Below are 26,301 nucleotides of genomic sequence, written 5' to 3' on the forward strand. Positions count from 1 at the left end.
GAGTCAGTTGTGGACTTGTTGCCGCATAGCTTGGAAGCTCTCATCGGCGTCACATGAGCATCAATATCCCGTGCATTAATAACCGAGGGCTAGAGCTAGCGTGGGTACCGAGATGAACCGAGTACTACTTGTATTCAATTTGGTAAACACTTGAGTCATTATGAACCATAATTCGTTCATGGCCTGGCTGATTGGATAGAATATCTATATGGAAGGTCGGTTGCATGATTTCGCGGCTTGCGCGGGTCTTCAAGTTTACGGTTAACGTTAGCCTGCCATGCGGTTGCAATAAAACTGCTCCGGACCATGGCTGTGCTTCAACGCCGTTCAAGTGGGCTGCAGATTCCATCATTGGGACAACAGTGAGGCGGGCTGTTTTGGGCATCCAGGGGCTGTTCCAACATCTGAACCACCTGACAGGGCGCTCCTGACACGGCTGTCTTGTGAGGCTTCAGGGCTTAGGTTCTCTGAAGCAATTGAATGGCTGATTCAGCCTCCCTGCGGCCTGCCCGCTTGGCGCTGTGCCCTTGTGGAATTGTCGTCATTCGGGAGCGTCAGCCAATGGATCTCCACCCGGGTCGCCAAGCAAGCACCCCATCCCAGTCCCTGCTCAGGATTTGCTCAGGCTGGCTCACCTTTGCTTTAGCCAGGTTCTGCACGACAGAGCAGGATTACAGTGCAAAAATAACGTGCCCTAAAATAAAATGCATCGCAATGATAATTCTTCCGCCATGTCGGCTGGACTTGGGGCAACTGCTTGCTATCTATGGCCACCTCCTCCATCATCTTTTCCCGACGATTTGGCCTTCCCTTTCCCATGCGACAGAGCTTGACAATTTTCCGTTCCCTCCACCATCTACTTACAGCGGGGGTTCGAGACTTTGCTAAAATTCCACGAAGAGTCTACACCCACGTATGTATTAGCATCTTTTAGGACAACAGCAGACCAAGATCGCTTAATCCATTTGGATCCAAGGTATCTGCAGCCTCTAGAAGCTCATCTATCTCACGTCCCAGTCCGCTTACCTCGAGGATCTGGGATATGATATGATGCACTTTGAAGCACTCGGGGTCTGGCATCGGAATGTCGGCATCGTGCTGTTCTAGGCAGATTATAGAATAGCCCGATTTCGACTTGATGCAGGATTGCGGTACCATCAAGTTTGCCTCATACGAGTGCTAAAATATAGGGTTGGAAAATTATAAATATGAAGAATGAATTAAAAGAAATACCATAAGCTTACCAGGACGTCCTCTTGAGGCCAGAATGAAAGCTAGAAATCCCCGAATATATTATGGACTTCGCTAAATATGGTAATAACATTTCCAAGTTGGTTAATGCTAGCGGGGTCGATTTTGCCTTGTAGAGCCGGGAAGTATCGATAAAGTGTCCACCAGATGAGAGCCTTATTTTCGGTCTCCAGGGAATCTTTTTCGTTGAAATTCCCAAGGGCAAATGGAATAATGTGGGTACATTCTGTCCTACCACACTTGGCCTTTTGAGGTAAGGTGACCTCCTTGTCCTTTACAGAGCGACGGTCGAAATAACCTGAATAGATAGATACATCGGTATCCCTCTCTACGTAGACACTGTCGCTTCAGCTTTATCTGGTCCCGTCGGGAGGGTTCGATAAACGCCACAGTTTGTTCAATCTCGTTATCTTCATCGGCGAAGATGGATGGGCGACTAATAGGTGGCGGCGCCTTGCCACCAGATGCCTTAACTAGAATGGCAACGAATAAGCACACAATCAATCTTAGCAAGCAGCAGGAGAGCGCGGGCTTGGCCTACGCGGCAGCAGGATTGCAGCCACGAGGTGGTTGGCGAGCTCGAACAAATTGTCCTCGATATCAATCCAGGCCAGAATCTCTGCTGCGAGGACCTTGCGCCCGTCGTCCTCCAGAAACTGGAAGAAGGTTCCGAGGATACACGCAGCGCGGTTGTGTCTGGCGCTGGCGAGGCCGAACCGATCGAGCTTGACGTTCACCTTGAGACTGGCAAGCTCCTGGTCCGAGATGGTGGACAGCTCTGAGGACAGCACCGTAGACTCCTTAGCTGGGTGTTTGGAAATCGGCGCCAGATGGCGCAGGGGATCGACCCAATCCATAGTGTTGTTGCTTGCGGTGTGTAGTTGTCGTCTCCCGCTATGGTTGATGTAGATTGATGATCTTTTAGGCCTAATTCGGGTTTTGTGTAGGGCGGTCAGAATGGTTTGCGCGTGGTGCCGTGCTTGCCTCTGGTCGCTAACCCCGCTAAATCGACTTGTCAGTGTAGCGGCATTAGCAACCGTCCCCCATCAAAGCTTTAGCTCCGACCTAGAAGGTCTCGTTCCACAAATTCCCAAACCGGTGGCCTTGCGCCTTCTCTTGTCGCCGTCGCCGCCGCCGCCGCACCCACCGCTCCTCTAAACCTCCGACCCGCCTTGGACCCAACCAAGGCGCCACCTATGCGATCCGTTCACGCCAGAGCGGTTCCTGTCTCCGACATGTCTGTCTCCCTGTCCACGCCTCCCCTCTAAACGCCCTACCAACCCACCTACCACCCACCGACCAACCTACTTTGCCTTACCTTCTCTCTTCCCTTCTCCTGTCTTGCAAGTTTCCCTCTCCCCACCACGCCTCCAGATATCCTATTGCTCGACGGTAGTCTCATGCGAGGCCCTTAGGCAAGCTCGACCTTCGTTCTATTCGTTCGCAACACTGTCGAATGCGCATGTAATGCGCGCAACTGTTACACGAACAGCACCAGCAGTTCCGGTCGTCTGTCTACCGGCTGTCTCCTTTCACGACGACAGCGCTGCTCTATAATCCACCCACCCCGAACCACAACCAGCACTTTCGGTTAGAGCCTAACCTTGAGCTCGATCCAAACTTGCCGCCGCCGCCGCCGCCGCCGCCGCTGCTGCTGCTGCTGCCGCTGCTCGATCCTTCAGAATGTCGGCTGTATGTAGTATTCTATCCCCACGATATCAATGATGTCTCTCAATGGGGAATTTTGGAGGCCATTTCTGTTGGCAGGCAGCCGTTTCAAATTGCTGACGAGGCCTTCATTGCCGGTTCCAACAGACACAGCCAGACATGTTGAAGGCGCCGCAGTCGCAGCCGCAGCCGCCAACCCAGACGGTGGTGGAGGAGAATGGACAGCAGATACAACCAACCATAGGCCCAGGCGCCAGCCCCGACCCGAACTCGATGGGACATCGCTTCTGGGGCGTCATATCGCAGCCCGTGATCGCCGCTTTCTGCGCAGGCGGCATCGCCGGCGCTGTGTCCCGCACAGTCGTGTCGCCGCTTGAGCGCCTCAAGATTCTGTTCCAAGTCCAAAGCGCCGGGCGCGACGCCTACCAGCTCAGTGTCGGCAAGGCACTGGCCAAGATGTGGAGGGAGGAGGGCTGGCGCGGCTTTATGCGAGGCAATGGTACCAACTGCATCCGAATCGTCCCCTACTCGGCCGTCCAGTTCGGGAGTTACAATTTCTATAAGAGGGTGGGTTATGTCCCCTTGGCACGCACGTCTTGGCTTTGGCACGCTTCAAGCACACGAATCGAGGCTCTACCACTCAAGAAGTCCTAGCTTTACCCCGGCTGTGTCGAAGGTTGGACGCGTGGGATGCATAAGCAAATGTGCTAACTGGAGGCCGTTTTTCTAGAACCTTTTCGAACGGTACAATGGAGACTCGCTCACGCCTCTAGCGCGCCTGACGTGTGGCGGTATGGCCGGCATCACCTCGGTCACCTGCACCTACCCGCTAGACATCGTGCGCACGCGGTTGTCGATCCAGTCTGCCTCATTCACAGAGCTTGGCGCAAAACCCAACAAGCTCCCCGGGATGTGGCAGACGTTGATAACCATGTACAAAACAGAGGGAGGGGTTGTCGCACTGTACCGAGGCATTGTTCCCACCGTTGCAGGCGTCGCGCCATACGTACGTTGACAACCTAGCGAGATGAGGATCCCTGGCGCACTCGATTGGAGCTAACTGGATGCCCGGAACAGGTGGGCCTAAATTTCATGACGTACGAGTTTGTGCGACAGTACTTGACCTTGGACGGCGAGCAGAACCCCAGTGCCGCTAGGAAGCTGGTTGCTGGCGCAGTTTCTGGAGCCGTTGCGCAAACATGCACATATCCATTGTTAGTATCTTGCGCGCCTGCGTGATATCCTATCACATTCCCCTAGGTTTGGAGTTTTGGCTAAATGGGGTTACCAAAAAGCGATGTATTACGGCGCCGGTTCCAGATCAACACCATGTCAGGCTTGGGCTATCAGTACAAGTCGATCCCGGATGCGGTCCGTATCATCGTCGCCCAGGAAGGGATCAAGGGCATGTACAAGGGAATTGTGCCCAATCTCCTCAAGGTCGCGCCGAGCATGGCATCCAGCTGGCTCAGTTTCGAAATTTGTCGGGATTTCTTCGTCAGCTTAAAACCCGTGGAGGAACCGCTCTTGCGATGAGTGTTTCTGGCCTGCCCCGACCGTCAGGACCAGAACCCCGCCGGCGCGAATATGTCATTGTACAAAAATGGCATGACAAAAAGCATTGAGACTACGTCAGTTGGGCCATTGGGTTCACAAGACACTCTTGACGACCAGTATTCCTGTTCAAACAGCCTTCGCATTATCCGAGAGGCTACAATAATACCAACCAAACCCCTAATTTTACTTACAGAACCATATGGTACACTCTAGATTTGTCAGACCTTTTTGGTTGAGCAAGATCGCAGTCAGTCATGGGAAGGCTAGAAACTTAGATCGAGGTTCATTCCTGGTACGACATTCACAATTGGCAGTGCTGCAAGCCTTCAGTCCGAAGGAAGAGGGAGAAAAGAGACGGAAGGTAGGTTGGCTTTGAACACGTGGCGCGACGTTGCCGGCCTGCCCACATGATACGTGCCTGGCGCTTTTCTATAGTTGGTTGTTGTATATAGATTTGGTGGCTCTCACAAATGTGTCTAGCACTCTATGTTAAACGAGACACTCGAGGACAATAGAATCTCAGCGGGATATTCCAGCCCGTTTCGTCCATTTTCTATGTAGTCTAATATTGCAAAAGCAATATTTGGTTAGAGTTACATCAGCTGTTAGGAAAAGAACACCTTATATTAATCATCAATTGCATTTTCACCATTTAATTAGCTCTCGCAGCTTTTGATGATAAGTGTACTAGGGAACTTGACAGCCAGGTGCACGCCATCACTGCCAAAAAGGTACAGACCTAGGGCTCCCACTCCCTCTTGGCTTTGCATACGAGTTAATTGATTCGTATAAAGCTTGGCGAGACTCGTAAAAGCCCTCGGGGGGGAGGCAGTCGGCTGCGAAGGTCGCCATTGTGATGGACTGGCGTTGGTGTTGAGAGCTCCTTTTTTTGCGCGGGGTAAATGCTGCGTTAGATGCATTTTTAGATTTATGTAAGCGAATTTCAGGCTTATGTAAGCGCACAGACCTGTGCGCCTAGTGGGAGCCCAGACCTAGAAGTAGATTACCTAATCCCCCACCCACTCGACAAAGGGCGAACGCACAGACCACGGAGTCTTGCACCTGAGGGAACTTCTGCCGGCCTCGACCGCCTGCGCACACAATTCCCCACCGAGCCACCAAAAAAATAACTTGACCTTTGCGGAACTCCCGATCTTGAATTGATCAACCACCGAACTTTTTCGCCCATCGGCTCGGATTCTGTCGACAATCCGCACGTCACCTTCACGATGGGTACGTAACCAGCAAGGTCTCTTCCGAAACCTTTGTGTGCGAGTGGATGAGATTCTGAAATACTGTTTCTCTCTGCGAACCATGGCAAAACTAGTTGCTCCTGGTCGGGATTTCTCGCCCGTCGTCGATGGCCCTTGAGGCGCTCTTTTTTCCTCTCTCTGCCGCGCTTTCTATTTGTCCGCAGACAATGGACAGAGCGCGACAGAGACGATGAAGAGCCCTGCAGCCAAACTCGACCGACGGGCGGAGTCTCTTCCAGTCGAGCACGCCAGCATGAGCATACCCTGACCAAATGGCTGACTGGATTCCTTTCTGCAACTCAACAGGTATCGATCTCCGGAAGCATCACGAGCGGAACACGCACCGCAAGGCCCCCAAGAGCGACAATGTCTACCTCAAGCTTCTGGTGAAGCTTTACCGCTTCCTGGCCCGTAAGTTTCTTTTTCCCTTTAGAGCGTTCAAATGAAGACGGGGGATAAGCACGGGGAAATGTTTCCTTGGTAGCGCAACTGAGAGAGGATTAATTTTCGTTGTGGATGGGGACGAAGTGGCTGACGTTTGGATTCTCGCGCTCGTAGGCCGTACCGACTCGGCCTTCAACAAGGTTGTGCTCCGCCGCCTGTTCATGAGCCGCATCAACCGCCCGCCCACCTCGCTCTCGCGCATTGCGGCCAACATCAAGAATGGCAACGAGAAGAAGACGGTCGTTGTTGTCGGCACCATCACCGATGACAACCGCCTGCTTGTCGTCCCCAAGGTGACTGTCGCTGCCCTGCGCTTCACCGCCACCGCCCGTGCCCGCATCGTCGCCGCTGGCGGCCAGGCCATCACCCTCGATCAACTCGCTCTCGAGAAGCCCACCGGTGCCAACACCCTGCTCCTCCGTGGCCCCAAGAACTCGCGTGAGGCCGTCAAGCACTTTGGCTTCGGCCCCCACAAGCACAAGGTTCGTCTTTTTCCGCCTATATGGTGCGAATTTCCCTAGGAATCTTGGCTAACGTGCACGTTTCTTTCGTACTTTACAGAAGCCCCATGTTCAGTCCAAGGGCCGCAAGTTCGAGAAGGCTCGTGGCCGCAGAAGGTCGCGTGGTTTCAAGGTGTAATGTGTATAACCTTGATCTTGTTTGCTTTGAGAGTTGGTATGTCGTGGCGCGGGGAACAAGTCAATGGTTATGGGGCCGGATGTGCTTTTTGGCCTTGTTATTTATTCTTCATAGCCACGGTGTGCTACTGGGCGCCTACAGTAGTTGTGCGCGCAAGGGATTCGTGCATGGTTCCAGCGCGTGCAATGGCAGGTACATCAAAAGGGTTGTCGGATTTTTCTAACGACGAATTGACAGGTAATTTGCTACCACCAATATTTATGACATCCTTGGCATTCTAGTGCCTTGGGGCTGTTCGTCTTTGTTTTGTGATTGTATGTATCCAGTGAGATATGTATAGTTGGTTTACAAGAGTAGGTAGGAAAGTGGTTTTACATGATGGGTGTGTACAGGGTATTTCGTCCTCTTTTTACATATTTACAATATGCAGCCGCCGTCAGTGTTGCCACGACAGCTATTGTTGCTGCTCGGCGCCCTTGATATCTTCCAGGGCGACGTTGCCTTTTCGGCGTAGCGCTACAAAGTAGCATTCTCGCGATTCCTAATACGTACGAAATGCAACGTTCTCGTTAGCTGAGCCGGCTCGAAATCCTTAACCAGGTACGGGACGGGAGGATAGGATATGAAGGAAAGGGAGCTTACACTGCGTGACGACTCGGGCTTCTCGCGGTGGACCTTGGCAAACATCTTCTTGAGCATCTTCTCAAACGCCTTGTCGTCGTCCCCCTGGTAGAACTTGCACACAAAGTGCCCGCCCGACTTGAGCGTGTCGCTGGCGAAGGACAGGGCGGCGTAGCAGAGGTCCTGTCGGCAGGGCGGGGAGGGGGGGAGGGGAGATTGGTTAGCTTTTTGTTGTCTTATCTTGTGTCTTTGTGTCTTAGGTGTGTTTATTCGTCTCTTTGTTTTTCGTTTTTGGTCTGAAAGTTTGGATGATGGAGGGGGAGGTGATGGGAGGAAATGAAGGCGAGATGGATAGATGGGTTTGATGTGAATGGGAAAAAAGATAAAGAGTGAGAAAAAGAAGAATGAGTACTTTGCTTTACTTACCATGCTGAACGTGTGGTCCCGGAAGGGAATGCCGCTCGTGTTCATCATCCTGCGATACGGGTTACTCAACGTCCGCACGGAATACCCATGGATCTGGGGCCAGGGCTCTGACATGTCGCTGAGTACTACCTGCGGTCGTGCGCGGGGCGGGCCGCGGATGCGGACGCGGGCCCCAGTCTGTCAGCCCTTCTCTTCTCTTTGTGATATTATCCTCCTTTTTTATTCAAGGAAGGGATTTGTTTTGCGTGGGGGTGGAAAGGGGGTGAGGAAGTAAGGGAGTGGGTTGCGAGGTTGACAGCAACATGAACGATTTCGGTGGGAGAAAAGAGATGCAACGTACGTCCACCAACCGAAGCTTTTTTGCTTCCGGGTTGGTCATCTTCTCCCCGTCGTCGCCGTTGCGCCCCTCTTCGGCCACCTGATTCCGGGCTCTTTTGCCGGATGCCGCTGACCGTGACAGCGGCGGCGACCGTGATGGCTGCGACTGCTCGGCACCGGCGTCGAGCGATGCGACCCTCTCCAGGTCTATGTAGCTCAGGCGGTCGGTGAAAACCTCGCCGGCAGCAGCTCCGTCGGTCTTAGCGCCGTGTTCGGCCGCCGGATCCGCGGGGTCAAGCGAATCCATGTCGGGTTTGGACCCAAGGGTCGCGTCGTCGGCATCGGCCTCCTTCCGGGCAGCCTGCTGGGCCTGCCACCGGCGCTCCGAGTCGATCAGGAACTGCTTCACCAGGGCCTGCACGCTGGACTGCAGAAAGTTGCCCTGGATGGTGCTGACGCCGCGGGGAGGCTGGGCGGGGAGAAGGTCGATGCCGAGGATGCGGCCGTTGGGCTTTGTGCGGTCGAGGGCGACCTGCGACCAGCTGCCGGGGGCGAAGCCCAGGTCGACGACGACCTGGCCCGGGTGGCTGGTGATGGCGGCGCCGTCTCCATGCTTCTGTGGCGGAAGCGGCTTGAAGAGGCGGTACTTCTCGTCCATCTCGAGCAGCTTGAAGGCGGCGCGACTCTTGAGACCCTGGACGCGGGCCTCGCGGGCGAGCGAGTCGCTGCCCTGGCGCTGCTTCCATCGCGAGTTTGACGACGAGTGGCGCACGTGTACACGCAGACTTGATCCCAGAGGGGTGAGAGGAGTGAGAGGAACAAGACACCTAAGGGAGGTGAGGGTGAGAGTGAAGGCCCGGCATGACGTTCGGGTCCATGGCGCCTGCATGGATGCGACGGGCCGGTCTATCCGCCGAGTACATGTGTCGCTGGCCTTTTCGACCGAACCCGGCTATGTAAGGTGCTCAAGGTATGTACAGTCTCGTTGGAATGGAAAGGTGCCTGTCGAGATCGATGAGCGCGTGGTGAGCCACAGCAGGCAAATCTTTCCTTTCGGTGTGCATTTGGCTATGTTGTATAGTTGCATGTCCGGGGCTGAAGGAATCCATCCATCCATTCATTGCAACCTCCAAAACATCTCTGTCGCGCAATGCTATCGAGCCTAAAAGTGTCCGTGGAGCGCGCTAACAGGCAGGATGCCCAGGCCTGAATGGGCAGCCCCCCTTAATGCATTATTCTGATCGCTAACCGGTAGGTAATTACCCCAACGGCATCTTACCAACGGCATCCTACCAACTACACCCTAGTTCATAGCATCAAACGACAAGTCCCAGAGAGAACAGCGCCAACGGCCTGTTGTCTCTGTATGTACCGAGTGCATGCAATGGATCCAATCCCTGAATGCTTGCCAACGTATGAGTTCAATTGCCCAACGGCTTCTCCCGAAGACTTTCCTCGAAGGGAGTACCGTAAATACCAAAAGTATTCATGCACATCAGACGGTAATACCTACATGTAAGACTGGGAACCAACACAGCCCAGGTTGACGAATACAATCAGCCTACCCGGAAAAAGCAATTCCAGGTCAAGTGGAGGTACTGATGAGAAGGATATCTGGCACATACGATGCCTCTAGCTTGGTTTGTCATGTCACCAAATATGCGCTTCATAAAGACGAACAAATAACCCGAACAGACTTTGCGTTCCCCAAGATACAGAATCTCAGAGCCTCTATTTTCCCCTTCAAATAAATGCCGTGGCAACGGGCTGGACACATACATGTCGAGCGTTGGAGGAGATGGTCAATGGGAAAGTACCAGGGATCTGTTTGACTTCAATGGGAGTTTGTGGGGGGGAGAGAGGCCCTGGGTAAGGTACGGCACTGAACTCCAACCCCTAAATATCTGCTGGCCTTCCATGTCATCATTCTGGGATTTGTTGGACATGAAACGATTTTATTATACTCATACGCCGATCAACTGCTAGCCTCTGAGATTGTTTGGGTGGTGGCTGGCCGGAACGCCATTCGTCAAGAACCCCCTTCGCCAACGGGCGCCACTCCTCGCCCGTCTTGGATCTTAACACTGGGTAGTAGGTTATTACCTCAGACCTTTCCCCCGGTGTTGGATCCTCAAACGCTTGACTATGGTTATAAAGCACTCCTCCATTCTTGACATCTCCACTCCCGTTGATGAGCGGTTCTGCAAACTTGTTAAACACGCAGCAGTCGTCACACATTATGTGGGGGGGATGAAAAAGAGCATCCATAGAGGACGCCACACCACCATCGCAATAGTTCCTAAATTTCGATCCTTTGGCCTCTCCTTTTTGGACATACAACCACCATTCACTTCCGCAATAACAACACCCCCATCCCTCAGCCTCAAGACGGGTAGCAGCCAAGACGAATTTGCTCTTGCATAATCTGACGTTTTGTCTTAGGCGGTTCTGAAATCTGCACAGTCCGCATATTTTATAGGGTTTATCACTGTGTTTTTCGTTGTTGCAGGTAGGCGGAGACCAGTCTTCAAGCGTTTCTTTATCGAGGAGCAAACGTCTAATCTGCTTCGAATCCCTGCATTAGCAGCATGCCCAGAACCAAATTGTAATCAAGTCTTTCTGTGGTCTCATTCGTTCTGAGAGCTCCGGCTGGCTCGGCCCCGGTTGACTCGGCCCCGGTTAATTCAGCTCCGGTCGACTCAGCTCTAGTTGACTCCTCGGCCCCGGTAAGGTCATGTTGTTAGGCGCCTGCTGTGGGCCAGAATAACGTGTCGCGAGGGGCGCGGTGAGTGGGTTCGAGTTAAGTACAGGAGCTACTATGCTGCCCGGTACACGTTGCGGATCCGAATCCGAGCTATTTAACCCCCGTCGAGACGTATTGTTCGGCGCTGATCTAAGCGTGTCATTGCTATCGCCATAGTTTGGCTCTCACATTGGCCCATGATGTATAATACTCGATATACGTAGCGGATCTGAGCCTGAGCTGTTCAGCCCCGGCCGAGACGTGTTGTTCGAAGCCGATCCAGGCGTATGGTCGGAATTGCCATTGCTATTGCCATTGCCATTGTCGTCACCGTTACGATAGCCATCGCCGTTTCCATAGCTATCGCCATTACGATGGCCATAGCGATTGCCATGGCCTGATCCTGACATTGCTCGACGAGCTTCAAGCTACGAACGAATGTGATTCGGTGGTGTCTTGGGCGTCGCTCTTGGGCCTTATTCGGGGGCCATATATCCAAAGGCAAAGCATGTGTCGACTAAGCTATATTGCAGGTGGAATGGCCGAAGTGAAGCAATGCTGGAAAAGGATGATCGAATGTGATATCTGAGTGTTTTCCAACTTGTGCGGGCTGCCGCGGTTGTTGTTTGTGGCGTGGCGTGATTATGTTCTCGACAGATGGCTGCTTTGCAAGACTGGCAAATGTCGGGTGCAGCCTGCAAGTGCTGCAGGGCCTTCTATAGTGTCTTTTGAACGTGCGGTTACCTTCTCGCCATGGAAAATGGCAAGAGCTATGCAGTATGTATATGGCCCTTCGTAAGGACCCAAACAACCTGAAAAACAGTAAGTTATCGGTAGATAAGAAGAGGAGTGGCACGAACCTTGAAAAGTAGAGCTAGAAAGACGGAGAGACGCGCATGCAATGAATACCTATTCAAGAGAGGTGGTAGACGTATGCGTGTGCTTCAGTGAACAGTGAGGAGAGGCGAGAAGGGAGACGGACGAAGAAGAGGGCAGAAAAAGTACAATCCCAAGTCGCGGATAAACCCAACCTCTAACCGCTCATGGTCAAGAACCTATTCATTATTCGGGACAAACCACGCGGAAGCAAGATAAACAAGACAAACGCCCCAACGCAACACTTAACCCCAGGCACCAGACACCCTTGCCTTTTCCCGTTTCCCATAACCCACGAGGCAGGCATCCAAGACCCCCTCTACGTCCTCCCCCGAAAGCGCCGTGAAAATGCATCTCTAAAACTCTTCCACTTCCCCAAGAAACCCAAAAATCTCTTCCCCGAGATCAATAGCCGGCCCAATATCGCAACTTCGCTCGCAACTGATCCTACACGAAGACAAAAAACACCACGTCGAAACATGACACTCAGGCTAGGAAGCTGGCATTGACGCCTCGCCGGTCGCGCTTGAGGGGCGAGAAGGCGGCGCCAGCGAACGGGTTCTTAGCCCCTATCCCCATGGTCTTCTTCGCGCCCCCTACGGTCCTGACGCCGTTGAGTCCGGCCTTAGGCGGCCGCTTCGTGGTCACAGCAGCTGGTTTCACTGCCGTTCCCCGAGCAGCAGCTGCTGCTGCCTTGACCACGACGCGCTCGCCTTCGTCCTCGTCAAACACTGAGGGCCTATTCGACGAGCCAAGCACCTTGCGCTTCTTCTTCCTGGGCTCTGTCTCGACGCTGGCGCCACCCCTTGGACGTGAAGTCTCCGTCGACGCCTTGTCGGTGGCGATGCTCGTTGTCTTGGTCACAGATGCGGCTGATGTAGAGCTCTCCATCGACCGGTTCTCCTGCTCATCTTGGCTGGCCTCTTCGGCCTCCTCAGTCACCTTCCCCAGCGTCGACTCTGGCAGCGTCGCTTTGCCGTTTCGAGCCGTCAGGTTCTTCTTTGACGGCGACGATTCAGCCAAGGGCTTGGCCTTTGGCCTGCCGCGTGGCTTCTTCTCTTTTAGTGTTCTGGTAGCCTTCTTGGTCGGATCTGCTGTAGTAGCGGCAGACTCTGGTTCAGTGGCGGCCGGCTCATTGTCAACCGCCATAGAAACTACCGTTGTGGTTTCCTCTTGACCGCGAAACTGGAAAAACGGCAGAGCGCGGGTGGTCTCGTCTCGGCCGGCTTTGGGAGACAAGTCGCTGATGTTGATTGTCTTGTTCAGGAAAGGCGTAATCGAGAATGTCGACTTCTCCCCCACGACCGAAGGATCAAAGCCCCTCTTCTTAAGAGGGCGCTTTAGCCGATCATCCTTGTTGCTAGGAGTGAGGAGGATATTATCGTCGATGCTCATTTCGTCGACGCCTCTCTTCTTCTTCTTTGCCGGCACCCGCACTGCTGGCTTCTTGGTGGGAACCGTAGTCGTCTTGACGGCTGGGATTGTGACAGAGTGCTCCCTGGCCTTTTCGAGGTCGGCTCGGCACTTCTTCAGATCTTCTTGCGCCTCTCGCAGCTTGGCTTTCGTCTTCTCTAACTTCTCGTCAGATGCTTCCTGCTGGGCCTCAACCTCGGCCAAAGCTTGTTCGCTCTGCTTCTGGAGGCGAGCCTTGTCCTTCTTTTCGGCTGCTAGCTGCTTTTCGATGCTAGCAGCCGTCTCTTGAAGCTGCGCAACCTCACCCGGCGTGGACAACGTCCCGCTTGCTTGGTCCTTGGCTTTCTGCTGGGCGGCGCGCTTTTCGGCTGCCAACGCCTTCTCGGTTTCGGCTAGATTTTGTCGCAACTGGTCGAGTTCCTCCCTCAGCTCAGTTGGGATGTTGTCCTCGTTCTTGCTCAGCTGCTGGACTTTGCGCTTTTCCGCGGCGAGGCTTTTCTCCGATGTCGCCAGTTCCTCACGTAGCGACTGTAATTCTCCTTCGGCCTCGTCGCTTATGGCCTGCTGGGTTTGCGCATGCTTCTGGGTGGCTTTCTTCTCCTTGGCGAGCTGCTTCTCCAGCTCGCGCACTTGCTTCCGAAGTTCTTCTTCCTCCTGGTTGTCCCGGTCTTGCTTATGGGCCGCTTTTTGGGCGACCCGCTTCTCGTTGGCCAGCTCGACCTCCAACGCGTTAAGCTGGCGTTCTAGAGCCAACTTCTCGGCCAGAACATCTTTCTGGTGCGACAATTGCGATCGGAGGTGCTCAATCTCAGGCTTGAGGAGCGCGACTTCCCGGGAGAGAGCCAGCTTCTCGGAAAGGAGCTTTGTCGAATCTTGTGACACGCTCCCGAATGCCGACAATTCGTCCTGGAAAACTTGTTAGAAATAGGCAAGCGAGCGCGATAAGGCGGGTTGGATTGGCATCTGGGGAACTTGCCTTCAGGTTGTTAATCTCGCGAGCCTGCGCCTGCACCATAGCCTCCTGCCTACGGCACTTCTGCTGCACGCTCTCGAGCTGGCTGCGAATGTCGTCGCCCTGGTCGACAAGGTTTTTGATCTGGGCGGTCTTCTGGGCAACCCGGCCCTTCAGCGACGAGTTTTCGTCGCGCAGCAACATGCTGCGGAGCTTCACTCTCCGCGCCTCCTCATCCTTGACCAGCAAGTTGGCCTGGTGAGAGGTATTCTGGTATTTCATATCACGCTCGTGTATGACCTGGGTTCTCTAGATTGCAGGCAAGATGTTAGCTCTAGTTGTGGGATGGCATTGATTCCGGTTGCTGGCGTTTGCGTCGCGCACCTCTTCAGAGTCCATGTTTACACATAGCGACGCGCGTTTGGATGGCATGGGATCGCACTGCGTGTTTAAAGGCAAGCACACGTTATGCTTAAGAATAAAGCTAGGCGTTGGCGCGCAGCCGGTTTGCGTTTGGGATTGCCGAGTGTCGATTGAGGCCGGCAATTTGCGGATCTGGTGCTGATGCGTCGTCGTGGTTGATGGGGAAGAGCGACCCACGCAACCGCCCAAAGGGCTAGAAGTAAACAGTGTTCCCAAAGTGGTTTAGATCAGTTCTCCCCCACCTTACTTACCTAAGCTTTTTGACCGTTGACCCCTGCAACAAGTCGATCCGCTAGCAAGTGGGGCCCTGCGGGCACAAGTCGGTCCGCTCTGGCAAGCTCTGGCCAATGGTACGTCACTAAGCTGGCACTGCTGTCGCGCGATTGAGGACACCTTTTGATGGAACATTTAGGGGAGCTAAGCAGCTAAGCACACGAACTGTAGCAAACGCAAACACCAGACGGCACCCCACGCCCTGGATCAAGTGCCCTATTCGAGCGCCAGCGACAGCTACATTCTTTTAGAGTTCTCATTGCCTTTCGATTCGATTCGCACACGGAAGTCAAGATGCGCTGGGTGCCCGCTTTCCTGTCGGCGGCACTCGTCGCCGCCGCTGCGTCAAACTCCAAGAAGTCGTCCGAGGAGCGCTTCAGTGCCTTCCACACCAAGTCCCTCTCCTCGACCCCCGTCAAGCTCTCCGACTCTTCGTACCGGGACCTGACCAAGACTCCCCGAGACTACACGGCCGCTGTGCTCCTGACCGCCATGGACACCCGCTTCGGCTGCCAGCTGTGCCGAGAGTTCCAGCCGGAGTGGGACTTGCTCTCGCGCAGCTGGATCAAAGGTGACAAGTCGGCCAAGTCGCGCATAGTCTTTTCGACACTTGACTTTTCCGACGGGAGGGATACGTTCATGGCTGTACGTTGTAGTCGTCTTTGTGCAATTCCGGCACCTCAATTCGGCTTGGCAAATTTCTGACACTGGACCCTCGTCATAGCTCGGCTTACAAACAGCCCCGGTCCTGTTCCTTTTCCCGCCCACCGTCGGCGATCACGCGGCCTCTTCGGCCGAGCCCCTCCGATATGACTTCACAGCCGGGTACATAACCACCGCGCAGAATCGCTGAATGGATATAGAAGCTAACATACGCATCCACAGACCCCCGTCCGCCGAGATGGTCCATGCCTGGGTTGCCCGTCATATGCCTGATCGTCCCCATCCCCCCATCTCACGGCCGATCAACTGGATCAGGTGGATCACGACCATTGTTGCCATTGCTGGAAGTGTGACGGCCGGCTTCGTGGCCTGGCCCATCGTCCTCCCCATCGTCCAGAACCGCAATGTCTGGGCAGCCATCAGCCTGATCGCCATTCTGCTGTTCACCAGCGGACACATGTTCAACCACATCCGCCAGGTTCCCTACGTTGCTGGCGACGGCAAGGGAGGCGTCACCTACTTTGCCTCTGGCTTCCAAAACCAGTACGGCATGGAGACCCAGGTCGTGGCGGCCATGTGTAAGCTCTTCTTACCCGATGTCCCTCCTAGCAGAAGCATGTGCCATTACTAACGAAGAGACACAGATGGCATTCTCTCCTTTGCCGCCATCTCCCTCGCGGTCAAGGTGCCCAGGATTGCCGACCCCAAGTCCCAGAGCATTGCCGTCATTGCCTGGGGCGGCGTCCTGTTCATCATGTACAGCTTCCTTCTCAGCGTCTTCCGGATCAAGAACGCCGGTTACCCCTTTGCGATACCGCCGTTTATGTAAGTCCCGGGGCGCTGTTGGTGGGGGTCGACTGCCTGGTATTGTTATCTACATACATTACCCTTAAGATGCATGCGTCGTGGGCCTAGAGTACGGCCATTTTGCGCGCTAGGTGAGCTTGTGGTTCAACCCTCTTTTTTTTGTATGTCTTGTAAAGTAAATTTAGCGGCGTATCTAGAGGAAATGGAAAAGGATTTTGCGCTTAAATGTGTACACGAAGAGCAATCCGTGCCGTTATGGCGATTCGGCAGTTGACTGCAGATTAAAGTTGACATGTGTAATGAGAAATTCAGACAATACTTTTGCTGTCAGGCAACATGTCCACCAACCAAGAGGCCAATTGGGTTTCGAACAGAGCTTCTTTAAACGAATTCTACTTGATGGCCCTTTCAACATCTTCAGCTTTGCTTTAAACATCCATTCCATGATGCAACCAAGACAGACGGCACATGAGTCAAACTCAATTGAGCACTGGGCAGGGACCTCTCCAAGTCAGGTTTATCTGTTATCACAATAGTGAAATGGCTCATAACAATCACCACGAACACCAAAAGAAACATAATTAAAAAGATGGAAGGTATGTAAACATTTCTCTGTAGAATTTTATGAATATGAACTCTTGCTATCTAATTATGCGTAGTTATCAATATGTAGTTATCAATATGTAGTAATCCATATGTACCTAGTTATCTACAAGTTTGAGCCATTCATCTGATACAATTTCCCATTATTAATTGATAATTGTATGGTCGATACAATCTCTCAAACTAAAACAGAGAAGCGAGGCAACAAATACACACTTGCTCCGTGTAATTATTCCCGGCGGCAGGTTTATTTCTCGCAAGGAAAAGAAAAAGAGCGAGGCAATGACCGAGTGCTGATTTCGGGTGAGGCGGCACAAAGTCGAGACCCGAGATAGTTAAGTGTGTGCGTGTGTGCTCGGCGAGCAAAACCCGAAGTCCGTTGCAAGGTTTCCGCCAAGTCAAGGGAGGACTCTGGTGTCATAATTAAGCAGGCGAGCAAATGCAGACTTTCATTTACCTATCTTAATCAACTCCACACCATCTGGCTCTTACCACCGAAACCAGCCAAGAACAAGACAGTGTTCCCATCTCACCCGTGATCGTGTTGCATTCATTCTCAAAAACAATACTCGGCACAAATCTCTAAGCTTATGGGCTGATTGCCAAGTTGCTACGCAGTTCCGGGAAACAAGAAGCCTGCTGCTGCTGCATGACTTGGAACTATGGGAAACCAGCTCCATAGCCCACCTACAGGTTCTAGTCCAGACAGTTAGGTCTAGATGGCGTGGCAAGAAGTGGCGGACCTTCAATTCCGGGTCCACACGGGCACACAGACACGCATCCCTCCCGCAGAATCGCGGTGGCGTCGAGTGAGCAGCAGTAGCACAGCCCGATGCCAAGCGGGCGAAGAGGCATGCCGGAGCTCAAGCCGGGTCGGTTAGGCAGAGGATCTGGCTGGCAGGGGGATACAATTTGTCACGGGCCCAATCTGGCAGTTTAGGGGACTTGTTTTCTGCTAGTCTAGTCGGGCGGCCCTTGCCAGCTTTTGATTCTGGCGGTGCGGTTCGGTGTTGGTGCTCCTCCATTTTTCAACTTCATTATTAGACGAGAAAAACGCGCGCGCGGCTTCCGTGTGCGCGAAATATAAAGGCATCCCGTTTGGTATTGTCGTGAGCGTCCCTCCGTGCCGGCAGCGCGAGCGGCAGCCGAGAAAACCCCCGGGGCCTTTAGCCGAGGCGGCACCAAGAGCCCGTCTGTATTGGGCGGCAGAGCCCTTAGACTAGACTCTGACGCGGTCGACTTTGGCAGGGCAGCGAAGGAAGCCCGGCTAATAATATGCGGCTTAATGGGCGCACTATAGAACAGCAAATTATCGAGACTGTTTCAGATGAGCACAGATTGTTAGCCCATCAACTGCCGCTTGGCCCTATGGAGCAAGTCTGGAGTCGTCCAAAGGTTCAGAGTCGTGCTCCATCGAGCCCTACGCAGGCTTCTGAAGCCAAGCCCCCCGCACCCAAATAATAAAAGATAATTAGAAAGGCGCCCCTAAATTGATATGCGGGGGAGAGCAGGTGAGTTTCTAGATCTACAACGCTGTTTAGCATCTCGAGATGATGACTGCTGACTTTCTGGACAGTGACACGCCACCACATCTGCAATAGGGAGAACTCACCGAATTCTCGGGGCGCTACTAGCTTCAGGTCAGGGTGAAGACAGAGCTCGAATGGCGCCATTGCCGTCAGAGCATTCATCCAGCCGCAAAACAATATGGCGAGCCGCCAAGCTGTCTGTTCTGTCTCCGCACAAATGTCTTGGCAGCGGTACCTGCCTCTTCCTCCAACACGGCTGATCATCTCGGGGCCCCCCCAAATCCAATGGGCAGCGAGAGTCCAGGTTCCCCACAACCTTATTAGATGGCAGGAGCCGTGGGTGGTGCGCTTGCCTAGCTCGCCTGCCTCGCCGAGGCCAAGTGTGGCGAGGCCTGAAGGGGAAGGGGCGTCCAAGGGACTTGCATGATGTGTGGAAGAATACCCCAGAGTGCCACAAAGAGCTGGCCCTCTTTCCCTTTCCCCACACTCTCTTCGCAAATGGCGGCCCTCGCACCAGTCCACCAATCTAGAGCGGCGCTGCAGCTGTCGACTGAGCAGAAATGAAGTTCGATATGGAAGAGCCGATGGCATCAGGGGTCCGTCCACTCACCATCTCGGCATCTCCCTCGAGCCCCGCATCCCATTTGCACGCGCCCACTGCTCGGGGGACGGTTGGTCGTCCGCTCGGAAGTTCCTGACCGAGCGATGCCGCGAGCGACGGGCCTGTCTTCCTGATTGCGAGCCTTACTTGCTTGCGTGCCCAAGAGTGTGGGGCGTTGTGTTGCGGTTAGAGGGAGGCGGAGAGAGAGACTGAGAGACAGACTCCCGTCCCGACTGCAGCCAAGGGGGGCCAGAGCAGAGGCTCTATGAGCAAGCTGCTGTTGCCCCCGGTATAAAGCCCAACTGCCCTGCCTCCCCTTGGTATGGAGCTCTCCTCTCCTCAGGCTTCTACTTGACCTGCAGTTGTAGAGTGCGAGTGCCATAGCCCAGTATGAAGCTCACACAGTCGGCTGTGTTGGCGTTTGCCGCTTCGGCTCTCGCCGCCCCGTCGTCGACGACCCAGCAGGAGCCCCGGAAGGTCGCCGCCGCCTGCTCGTCGGCCGTCTCCCTCGATGCCAGCACCAACGTCTTCAAGAAGTACACCCTCCACGCCAACAAGTTCTATCGTGATGAGGTCACCGCCGCCGTCTCCGCCCTGAGCGACTCGAGCCTCGCGTCTGCCGCTGCCGCGGTCGCCGATGTTGGCACCTTCTTGTGGATCGATACCATTGCCAACATTGCCAAGATCGAGCCCGCCCTTGCCGATGTGCCATGCGACCACATCCTGGGTCTGGTCATCTATGATCTCCCCGGCCGTGATTGCGCCGCCAAGGCATCCAACGGAGAGCTGAAGGTTGGCGAGATCAGCAAGTACAAGTCGCAGTACATCGACCGTGAGTATTCATCCCGTCTAGAAAGGAGTTTGTTTGCTGAGATTGTCCGGCAGCTATCGTCAAGCTCATCAAGGCGTACCCTAACACCGCCTTCGCGCTCGTTATTGAGCCCGACTCGCTGCCTAACCTGGTTACCAACGCCGACAAGGACACGTGCAAGCAGAGCGCCTCTGGTTACCGCGATGGTGTCGCATATGCGCTCAAGAACCTCAACCTTCCCAACGTCGTCATGTACATCGACGCTGGACACGGCGGCTGGCTCGGCTGGGATGCCAACCTCAAGCCCGGCGCCCAGGAGCTGGCCAAGGCCTACACCTCAGCCGGAAAGCCCAAGCAGTTCCGTGGTATCTCCACCAACGTCGCTGGCTGGAACGCCTGGGACCTGAGCCCCGGCGAGTTCTCGACGGCGTCTGACGCCAAGTACAACAAGTGCCAGAACGAGAAGATCTACGTGACGACGTTTGGCGCCGCGCTTAAGACGGCCGGCATGCCCAACCACGCCATCGTCGACACTGGCCGTAACGGCGTCACCGGCCTACGCAAGGAGTGGGGTGACTGGTGCAACGTCCACGGCGCCGGCTTCGGCGTGCGCCCCACGGCTGACACCGGCACCGAGCTCGCCGATGCCTTTGTGTGGATCAAGCCCGGCGGTGAGTCGGACGGCACCAGCGACACGTCGGCCAACCGCTACGACAGCTTCTGCGGTAAGGACGACGCCTTCAAGCCCGCCCCCGAGGCCGGTACCTGGAATCAGGTGTACTTTGAAGATCTCATCAAGAACGCCAACCCGAGCTTCTAAATTTGCGATTTTCGCTCCCGCTACTGAAAGTCGGCTGCCAATCCAATCCAACTCAAAACCCCGACATGAAAAAAATCAAAATGCAAAGTGCGGGCCCCGGGTGAAACGTAAAAACGATGAGTCCAAGAGAGGGAAAAAGGGAAATTCGGGCTTTGAGTCTCGGGGAGGCGAGGCGAGAGGGAGCTAGGAGGAAGCAGAGGAGGGAAAGCTTTCTGTAATTAACATACCTTTTCCACCCTCTCTCAATCTAGAATCCCTAGCTGTACATATTCAAACAAAGTTCCGTGTATACCTTAGCGTGTCCGTAGTCTTTGAAATCTTTGTCACTGCGCTGATACCTCTCTCGATCCAAATGGTCGAGATAAGATATCACATGGTGGAATGTGACACTCTCAATCGGGGGGTTGGGTGCCCGTGATTATCAGGTTCTTATTCAATAAGCGCAATTGCGCATCTGCATTCGTGCATGTGTGTTTGTGAATCATGTTGTCGTTTCTAATCCCTCGTAGTTATTAGCAAACCTTTTCAAAGCTGTCTATTTGTTCCTCTCTATAGTCGCCCCCCACAGCATTTTCTGACCAAGTCCGGATTAGTTGCAGAGCCCGAGCAAGGGGCGAGACACAGTGAGAACTGCCCTGAGCGGAGGTGAGTTCAGGGGAGCGGCTTTTAGCCCGCTTATAGTTGCCGTGATCCAAAGGGCTGCAATGATCCGTTCCCAGACCCAGCTCTAGGACACCAATCCACTGCCAAGTACATACACCGTTTTCCTTAGCCCATACAAGTAACTACCGTTAACAGACCAACTAAAATTACTGCTCGTTCTCAAACCGTAACTCTGAGATAAAATACTGGTAAATTGAAGTAAAAACAAAAATAAAAATTAACGTAGATTTGTTCTGGCTTCGTATCAGAATGCTGCCATTGTTGATTGTGCACTGTGGAAGAATTTGGCACTCGTGTTATGTTACGATGTGGCACGTTAGACTAGCACTAGAATGGTACGAGGCCAGGATGTTATATAACTTCATTACTATACCAAGTAATGAACTATATTCAAGATCGCTAGAGACTCGTATCTGCCTATCCGCTACCACGTGAAGCCGACGTAGACTCGGCTGTTGGTCTTTGGTGCAATTACTTTCGCTGGAGTACTGTGGCCATGCCCTCTCGTGTGTGCGTGGTTCCTTCCCCCCCCAATCCTGAGCAGGGCGAAGATCATGTCTCTGGGGTCGGCTGCCGCGGGCTCCCCACCTCTGTTTCAGAATATTCATCCGGGACATCGACCGAGTCTACCCAAGGTGCTAGGACGGGACCTCGCCCAACAACATCCGTCCATACGGAAGGTGCATCTTCTTGGGCACAAGCCTTCCTCGCAGCGGAAACAGCAACGGTGTTCCATTCTCTCGGGATCAGCCAGAACTGGACAGCCATCCCCTCCTTCTGATATTGCCGGATCGTAAAAAGCAGCGTGTGCCAGAGATCCCAATCCTTGATCCCCGCTCCGCGCTTTAAATAGTCAAACTCGACCAACGTCGTGATGTAGTTGGTCGAGGTCTCAACCACATGTTCGGAACTGGAAGCAATGACAAGCGTGCGGATCCCATCGCTGGGCCAGTGTCGGAAACGCAGGGCGCCAATGACCGCACGGAGCTCCGCTCGGTTTCTGCCCTGAGCCCAAGTGTCGCCGAACGGTCCCGTGGTCTCCAGGCGGCCAGAGACGACGAGTGGCTCGTCCTTGGGACCAACCCCGTGCCAAAAAGCCCAGCCCGCCTTAGAGTCTGGTAAGCCGTCAACAGGTAGGCATGTACCCCCGGTGAAAACGATGACTGTGCTGGTATCATGTTCGAGAGTCAATCTGATAGACGATCTTAGCCACCATTGTCTTGCATTGGCTGTAATTGACCTGATTACCTGGTGATAAGATACAAAGGTCTCTGGCCAGAGAATTGCAGCAACGGAGCTGACTGTGATAGCGGCTTGAACTTGGTGGGAAAGAGCCCAGCCATGGATCCGGCTTGTCCCGATATGAGTAAGGATGGACGAACTTGTGTGGGGTTTTTGGAAGTGTTGATACTTCTCTAAAAGCTGCTGTTGCTAGAGAAGAAGTGCTGATGTTGCCCTGGCTGTTACTATTGCCGTTGCTGGGGACGATGTGTTGCAAGATCCTGGAGATGGACCCGCGACTGGAGCTACAGAATCGGTGGCAGGATTGAGCATGGACCTTCTCGCCTGGGCAGGCACGAGCACTTTATGGCCTATGCTACTTGAGAAAGCGCGATATGAAAGTGTAGCTTGCGTGTTTTCTTTCCTTGGCGGGGCAGCAAAGGTGGGCGCGCGGAGTTGCCTAAGGACGATTGAATGTAGTGGCTTGTTCGTGAGATGTGGTCCTGAGCGATCCTGTGCAGCCAAACATTTGAGGCGCTTTATGTGCCTTGGGCGAAAACTTTGGTCTTCTATGGCGGTGGTAAGGTTCGTGAGTCGTCGGCCGGTATGACCCCGTCGGTGCCGTTCAGTTGTTTGACTTTTTGCTGTACCGCGGCAAATGCCTGTGCTAACCTTTTAATGTGTACGTGGTGATGGGTATGAGCCATTTCGCTTTTGTGACAAACATAACTGTGGAAGTCCCTCCTTGAGCGATAAGCAAGCTAGGTACCAGGTATTAACGTATGCGGTAAGAGGAATCACAAAGCAACTGGGAATTTCGGCTTCAATGAATTGACAAACATCATCAATCGTATATTATCCTAGCTACACCAAGGCACAATCCAAGACATCATCCCTCGGGCGGTACTGTAGGCCATTAAATCAGGCACGAACCTCAGCCGATGTCGCAGCAGCCGTCTTCTCCTCTACCGGAATGTCGGCGTCGTCTTCACCAGCCAAGTGGCGAGCCTTGGCCGTAGCAGCGTCGCCACCGACAATCGCAGCATCACCATCAAAGAACTTGACAATTTCTTCGAGGGCTGTGTTCTTGGTCTCAATGTAATACTTCCAGACGACAAGCAGCTCAAAGGCAAGCCAAACGCAATACACGAGGTAATACTTCCAGGCAATGGCCTCTAGGGCGATGGGGTTGACGTATTGGTTGAACCACAAGCTGAGGTCGACGCAGAAGAACATGACGGTGAGGCCCTTGGCACGGATCCGGTACGGCAGAATCTCGGTCGAGTACGAGACCAAGAGGCCGCAGAATCCCAGGTTGTACATGACGTAGTAGACGAAGATGAACACGATGACGGTGTTGGCAGCCGCCGAGCTCTGGTCCACATCGTACCGAGCCAGAGCAATCGTCGTGGAGACGAACGCAGCAAGCATACCGATGCAGGAGGTGATGAAGAGCGGGCGGCGGCCAATCTTGTCGACGAAGAAGCAAATTCCAACAGCCGAGATAAGCTGGACAATGGACAGGTAGCCGTTGATCTCCAGAACCAAAGTGGAATCGGTGATGCCAATCAACTTCAGCACCTGGGGCAGGAAGTATGAGACAATACCGTTGCCGGACCACTGGGAAAAGAAGCCGATGGATACCAATATGATGAGGCGATGGCGGTTGCCGGGAGTAGCCCACAGTTCGCTCCATGCCGACTTCTCGTACTCCTGTTCCAAGGCAATGGTCTGCTGGATTTCGTTGAATTCGACATTGACGAGCTCGTCGTCGAGATTGCCCTCGGCATGAACATTGGCGAGGATTTGCTTCGCCTTTACATGCCTCCCCTTGGAAATAAGCCATCTGGGAGATTCGGGCACAGTCCAAATGAATATCATCTGGACGATCGATGGGAGTGCCTGCAGGAGACACGGTACACGCCAAGACCACTGGCCATCGAGCTTGTCGGTGCCGAAAGCGACCCAAGACCCAACCAGAGAGCCGAGATACCACAATGTGTTGTAAATGGTGCTATAGATGGCACGATGCTGGGGATGGACGAGCTCGGCAATCAGGAGTGGCGCAGACCCCTATAGAAGGCTTGGTTCAGTGGCCAATCATTCTAGAGGCGAGCATGTAAAGAAGTGGGGAGCGGGAGTAAACTTACATGAGCAATGGCAATGCCGAAACCCAGGATGAGGCGGCCGATGATGAACAGAGCAACATGAAAGCCGATGCAGATTAGTGCAACGCCGACGATCATAATGGCACAGCCAATCACGACGCCTGTTCGACGACCCAGAATGTCGGCAGTATAGGGGACGACGGGGATTGCAAGAAGAGAGCCAATAGACATGGAGGCAGCGATGAGACCGAGGATTTGGCCATTAGGGTTGTTGAAGTCTGGAGGTACGTGTGGTGAGCATTGCGAGGAGAGATATCATGACAGGATTAGGAACGGGCGGTTCTCACTCTCGTTCCATGCCGCGATAGCCTGGAGGCCATTCATGAGAGACCCATCATAACCTAGACAAGATGCGTGTTAGCAACGGGCCGTTCGTTCACTTGGCGCAATCATCACATGGAGGAGTGGCCAAGCAGCTCACCGTTTGTGGCTGAGGTTAACATGGCAGCCCAGAGAGTCAAGTAGACGGTGCGCATGTTCTTCAGCTTCCACCAAGTGACTTTGGGCCAGTCGCGGCCGGCGAGCTCGAAAGTGTCCTTGCCCATGGTGGAAGCCCTGTCTGGGAATGGGCGAGATCAAAATGGATAGGTCTTGAAAGCTGCTGCAGGCCTGGTCGTGGCCGTGGTCCTAGGAGCCCGGCGGAGCAGAGTTGTCTCCTATGGCCATGGGCCCCGAGGTGGTATTTAAGCAGAAGATCCATGGGGGAGAGAGCACGCTCGTCTGTAGTGTTCCTGTGTGCGAGAGAGAAAAGAGGGATAGAGTGAGCAGGGGTGGAAATCATTTGTCTGGCCCAGACCGGCCCTGTCTAGTACCTACGGATACACTCGTAGTAACAACGGGACTAAGCTTCCCCCAACAACACAAGCTTCCCCAAGCTCGAGGGCGGCATGCGGGATACGACACGTGCATGGGCGGGGGAGGGTGGGCTCATCTCTTAATGGACGTGGCGGACAGCGACCGGGGTATTCGCGTGTGCTATCGGGACGTCGATCCCGTCGTGTTCGGGATGCCAGAGCAGGAGCCCAAGCAGATTTACGCGAGACCCTCAGCGCGCCTCTGCCTGTCCCAGAGCCCGTCCATGTTTGCGAGGAAACTAGGGCCAAAAGGGCGTGAGGCACAGACGGTTGGGCGGACCGACGATGGAGGTGGCGCGAAGCCACGTCTGATCGTGGAAGCGAATGCAGTTCGTCAACGCCCAGGTGCAGCGGAAAGGATGCAGGTCTTGGCCCGAAACGTCGCGACACTGGGGACATTATTGGCGCGAGGCCTGCCAAAGGGCAGCCACCGCCTGGGCACGGTGCAGGCACACACACGGATTCATGCTAACACCAGCCGTCCTCGGTCCGATAGCACTGCCAGTTTGGGTGTGGCTCGCTCGGTTGATTTGGGTGATGGAAGTCAGCATGGAAGGCGCCCATGGGAGGAACCGAAGCAGTCAAGCTGCCGCTGCGGGGCGGGGTTCCTATTTGCCGGGCGAACGGCAATGGATCGTGGCTGCCAAACACGCTGCCAAACATGCATCCCAACGATATGCAGATCTAGGCTTTACTGTTTTTGG

The 26,301-nt window shown here is 54.1% G+C and overlaps 9 protein-coding genes across 9 annotated transcripts; 4 read left to right on the plus strand and 5 right to left on the minus strand.

Moving 5' to 3' along the window:
- Positions 1-554: 554 nt before the first annotated feature.
- Positions 555-2,108, minus strand: B0T26DRAFT_678831 (uncharacterized protein; the record flags this gene model as incomplete). Its single annotated transcript, XM_060440280.1, has 7 exons — positions 555-653; positions 865-903; positions 1,027-1,179; positions 1,245-1,274; positions 1,323-1,549; positions 1,584-1,724; positions 1,793-2,108. The coding sequence occupies 7 exons, from the start codon at positions 2,106-2,108 to the stop codon at positions 555-557; spliced, it is 1,005 nt and encodes a 334-aa protein (XP_060292710.1).
- A 1,084-nt stretch (positions 2,109-3,192) lies between these two features.
- On the plus strand, positions 3,193-4,455 carry B0T26DRAFT_652460 (mitochondrial carrier domain-containing protein; the record flags this gene model as incomplete). Its single annotated transcript, XM_060438370.1, has 4 exons — positions 3,193-3,486; positions 3,650-3,925; positions 3,997-4,133; positions 4,215-4,455. The coding sequence occupies 4 exons, from the start codon at positions 3,193-3,195 to the stop codon at positions 4,453-4,455; spliced, it is 948 nt and encodes a 315-aa protein (XP_060292711.1).
- A 1,140-nt stretch (positions 4,456-5,595) lies between these two features.
- On the plus strand, positions 5,596-7,091 carry B0T26DRAFT_721403 (ribosomal protein L18e/L15P). Its single transcript, XM_060442547.1, has 4 exons — positions 5,596-5,709; positions 6,036-6,140; positions 6,288-6,655; positions 6,735-7,091. Exons 1-4 carry the CDS (start codon positions 5,706-5,708, stop codon positions 6,810-6,812), a joined length of 555 nt encoding a protein of 184 aa, XP_060292712.1. The 5' UTR covers positions 5,596-5,705; the 3' UTR covers positions 6,813-7,091.
- On the minus strand, positions 7,092-9,300 carry B0T26DRAFT_721410 (FtsJ-like methyltransferase-domain-containing protein). The gene is made up of 4 exons (XM_060442548.1): positions 8,200-9,300; positions 7,860-7,988; positions 7,455-7,616; positions 7,092-7,353 (listed from the first exon to the last, which is right to left on the minus strand). The coding sequence occupies exons 1-4, from the start codon at positions 9,064-9,066 to the stop codon at positions 7,267-7,269; spliced, it is 1,245 nt and encodes a 414-aa protein (XP_060292713.1). The 5' UTR covers positions 9,067-9,300; the 3' UTR covers positions 7,092-7,266.
- Positions 9,301-12,282: 2,982 nt separating this feature from the next.
- On the minus strand, positions 12,283-14,560 carry B0T26DRAFT_742859 (uncharacterized protein; the record flags this gene model as incomplete). The annotated part of the gene is made up of 3 exons (XM_060444178.1): positions 12,283-14,115; positions 14,186-14,470; positions 14,546-14,560. The coding sequence occupies 3 exons, from the start codon at positions 14,558-14,560 to the stop codon at positions 12,283-12,285; spliced, it is 2,133 nt and encodes a 710-aa protein (XP_060292714.1).
- Positions 14,561-15,151: 591 nt separating this feature from the next.
- On the plus strand, positions 15,152-16,349 carry B0T26DRAFT_654231 (uncharacterized protein; the record flags this gene model as incomplete). Its single annotated transcript, XM_060438527.1, has 4 exons — positions 15,152-15,502; positions 15,582-15,682; positions 15,743-16,098; positions 16,165-16,349. 4 exons carry the CDS (start codon positions 15,152-15,154, stop codon positions 16,347-16,349), a joined length of 993 nt encoding a protein of 330 aa, XP_060292715.1.
- Positions 16,350-19,450: 3,101 nt separating this feature from the next.
- B0T26DRAFT_652179 (glycoside hydrolase family 6 protein) lies at positions 19,451-20,691 on the plus strand (the record flags this gene model as incomplete). The annotated part of the gene is made up of 2 exons (XM_060438342.1): positions 19,451-19,892; positions 19,946-20,691. 2 exons carry the CDS (start codon positions 19,451-19,453, stop codon positions 20,689-20,691), a joined length of 1,188 nt encoding a protein of 395 aa, XP_060292716.1.
- A 1,215-nt stretch (positions 20,692-21,906) lies between these two features.
- On the minus strand, positions 21,907-22,697 carry B0T26DRAFT_860122 (uncharacterized protein; the record flags this gene model as incomplete). Its single annotated transcript, XM_060447735.1, has 2 exons — positions 21,907-22,546; positions 22,603-22,697. The coding sequence occupies 2 exons, from the start codon at positions 22,695-22,697 to the stop codon at positions 21,907-21,909; spliced, it is 735 nt and encodes a 244-aa protein (XP_060292717.1).
- Positions 22,698-23,496: 799 nt separating this feature from the next.
- Positions 23,497-25,288, minus strand: B0T26DRAFT_653199 (hexose transporter protein; the record flags this gene model as incomplete). The annotated part of the gene is made up of 4 exons (XM_060438437.1): positions 23,497-24,648; positions 24,726-24,961; positions 25,031-25,084; positions 25,165-25,288. 4 exons carry the CDS (start codon positions 25,286-25,288, stop codon positions 23,497-23,499), a joined length of 1,566 nt encoding a protein of 521 aa, XP_060292718.1.
- Positions 25,289-26,301: the final 1,013 nt, after the last annotated feature.

Source organism: Lasiosphaeria miniovina, assembly GCF_030549165.1.
Source record: "Lasiosphaeria miniovina strain SMH2392-1A chromosome Unknown B0T26scaffold_6, whole genome shotgun sequence".
Classification (NCBI taxonomy): Eukaryota; Fungi; Ascomycota; class Sordariomycetes; order Sordariales; family Lasiosphaeriaceae; genus Lasiosphaeria; species Lasiosphaeria miniovina.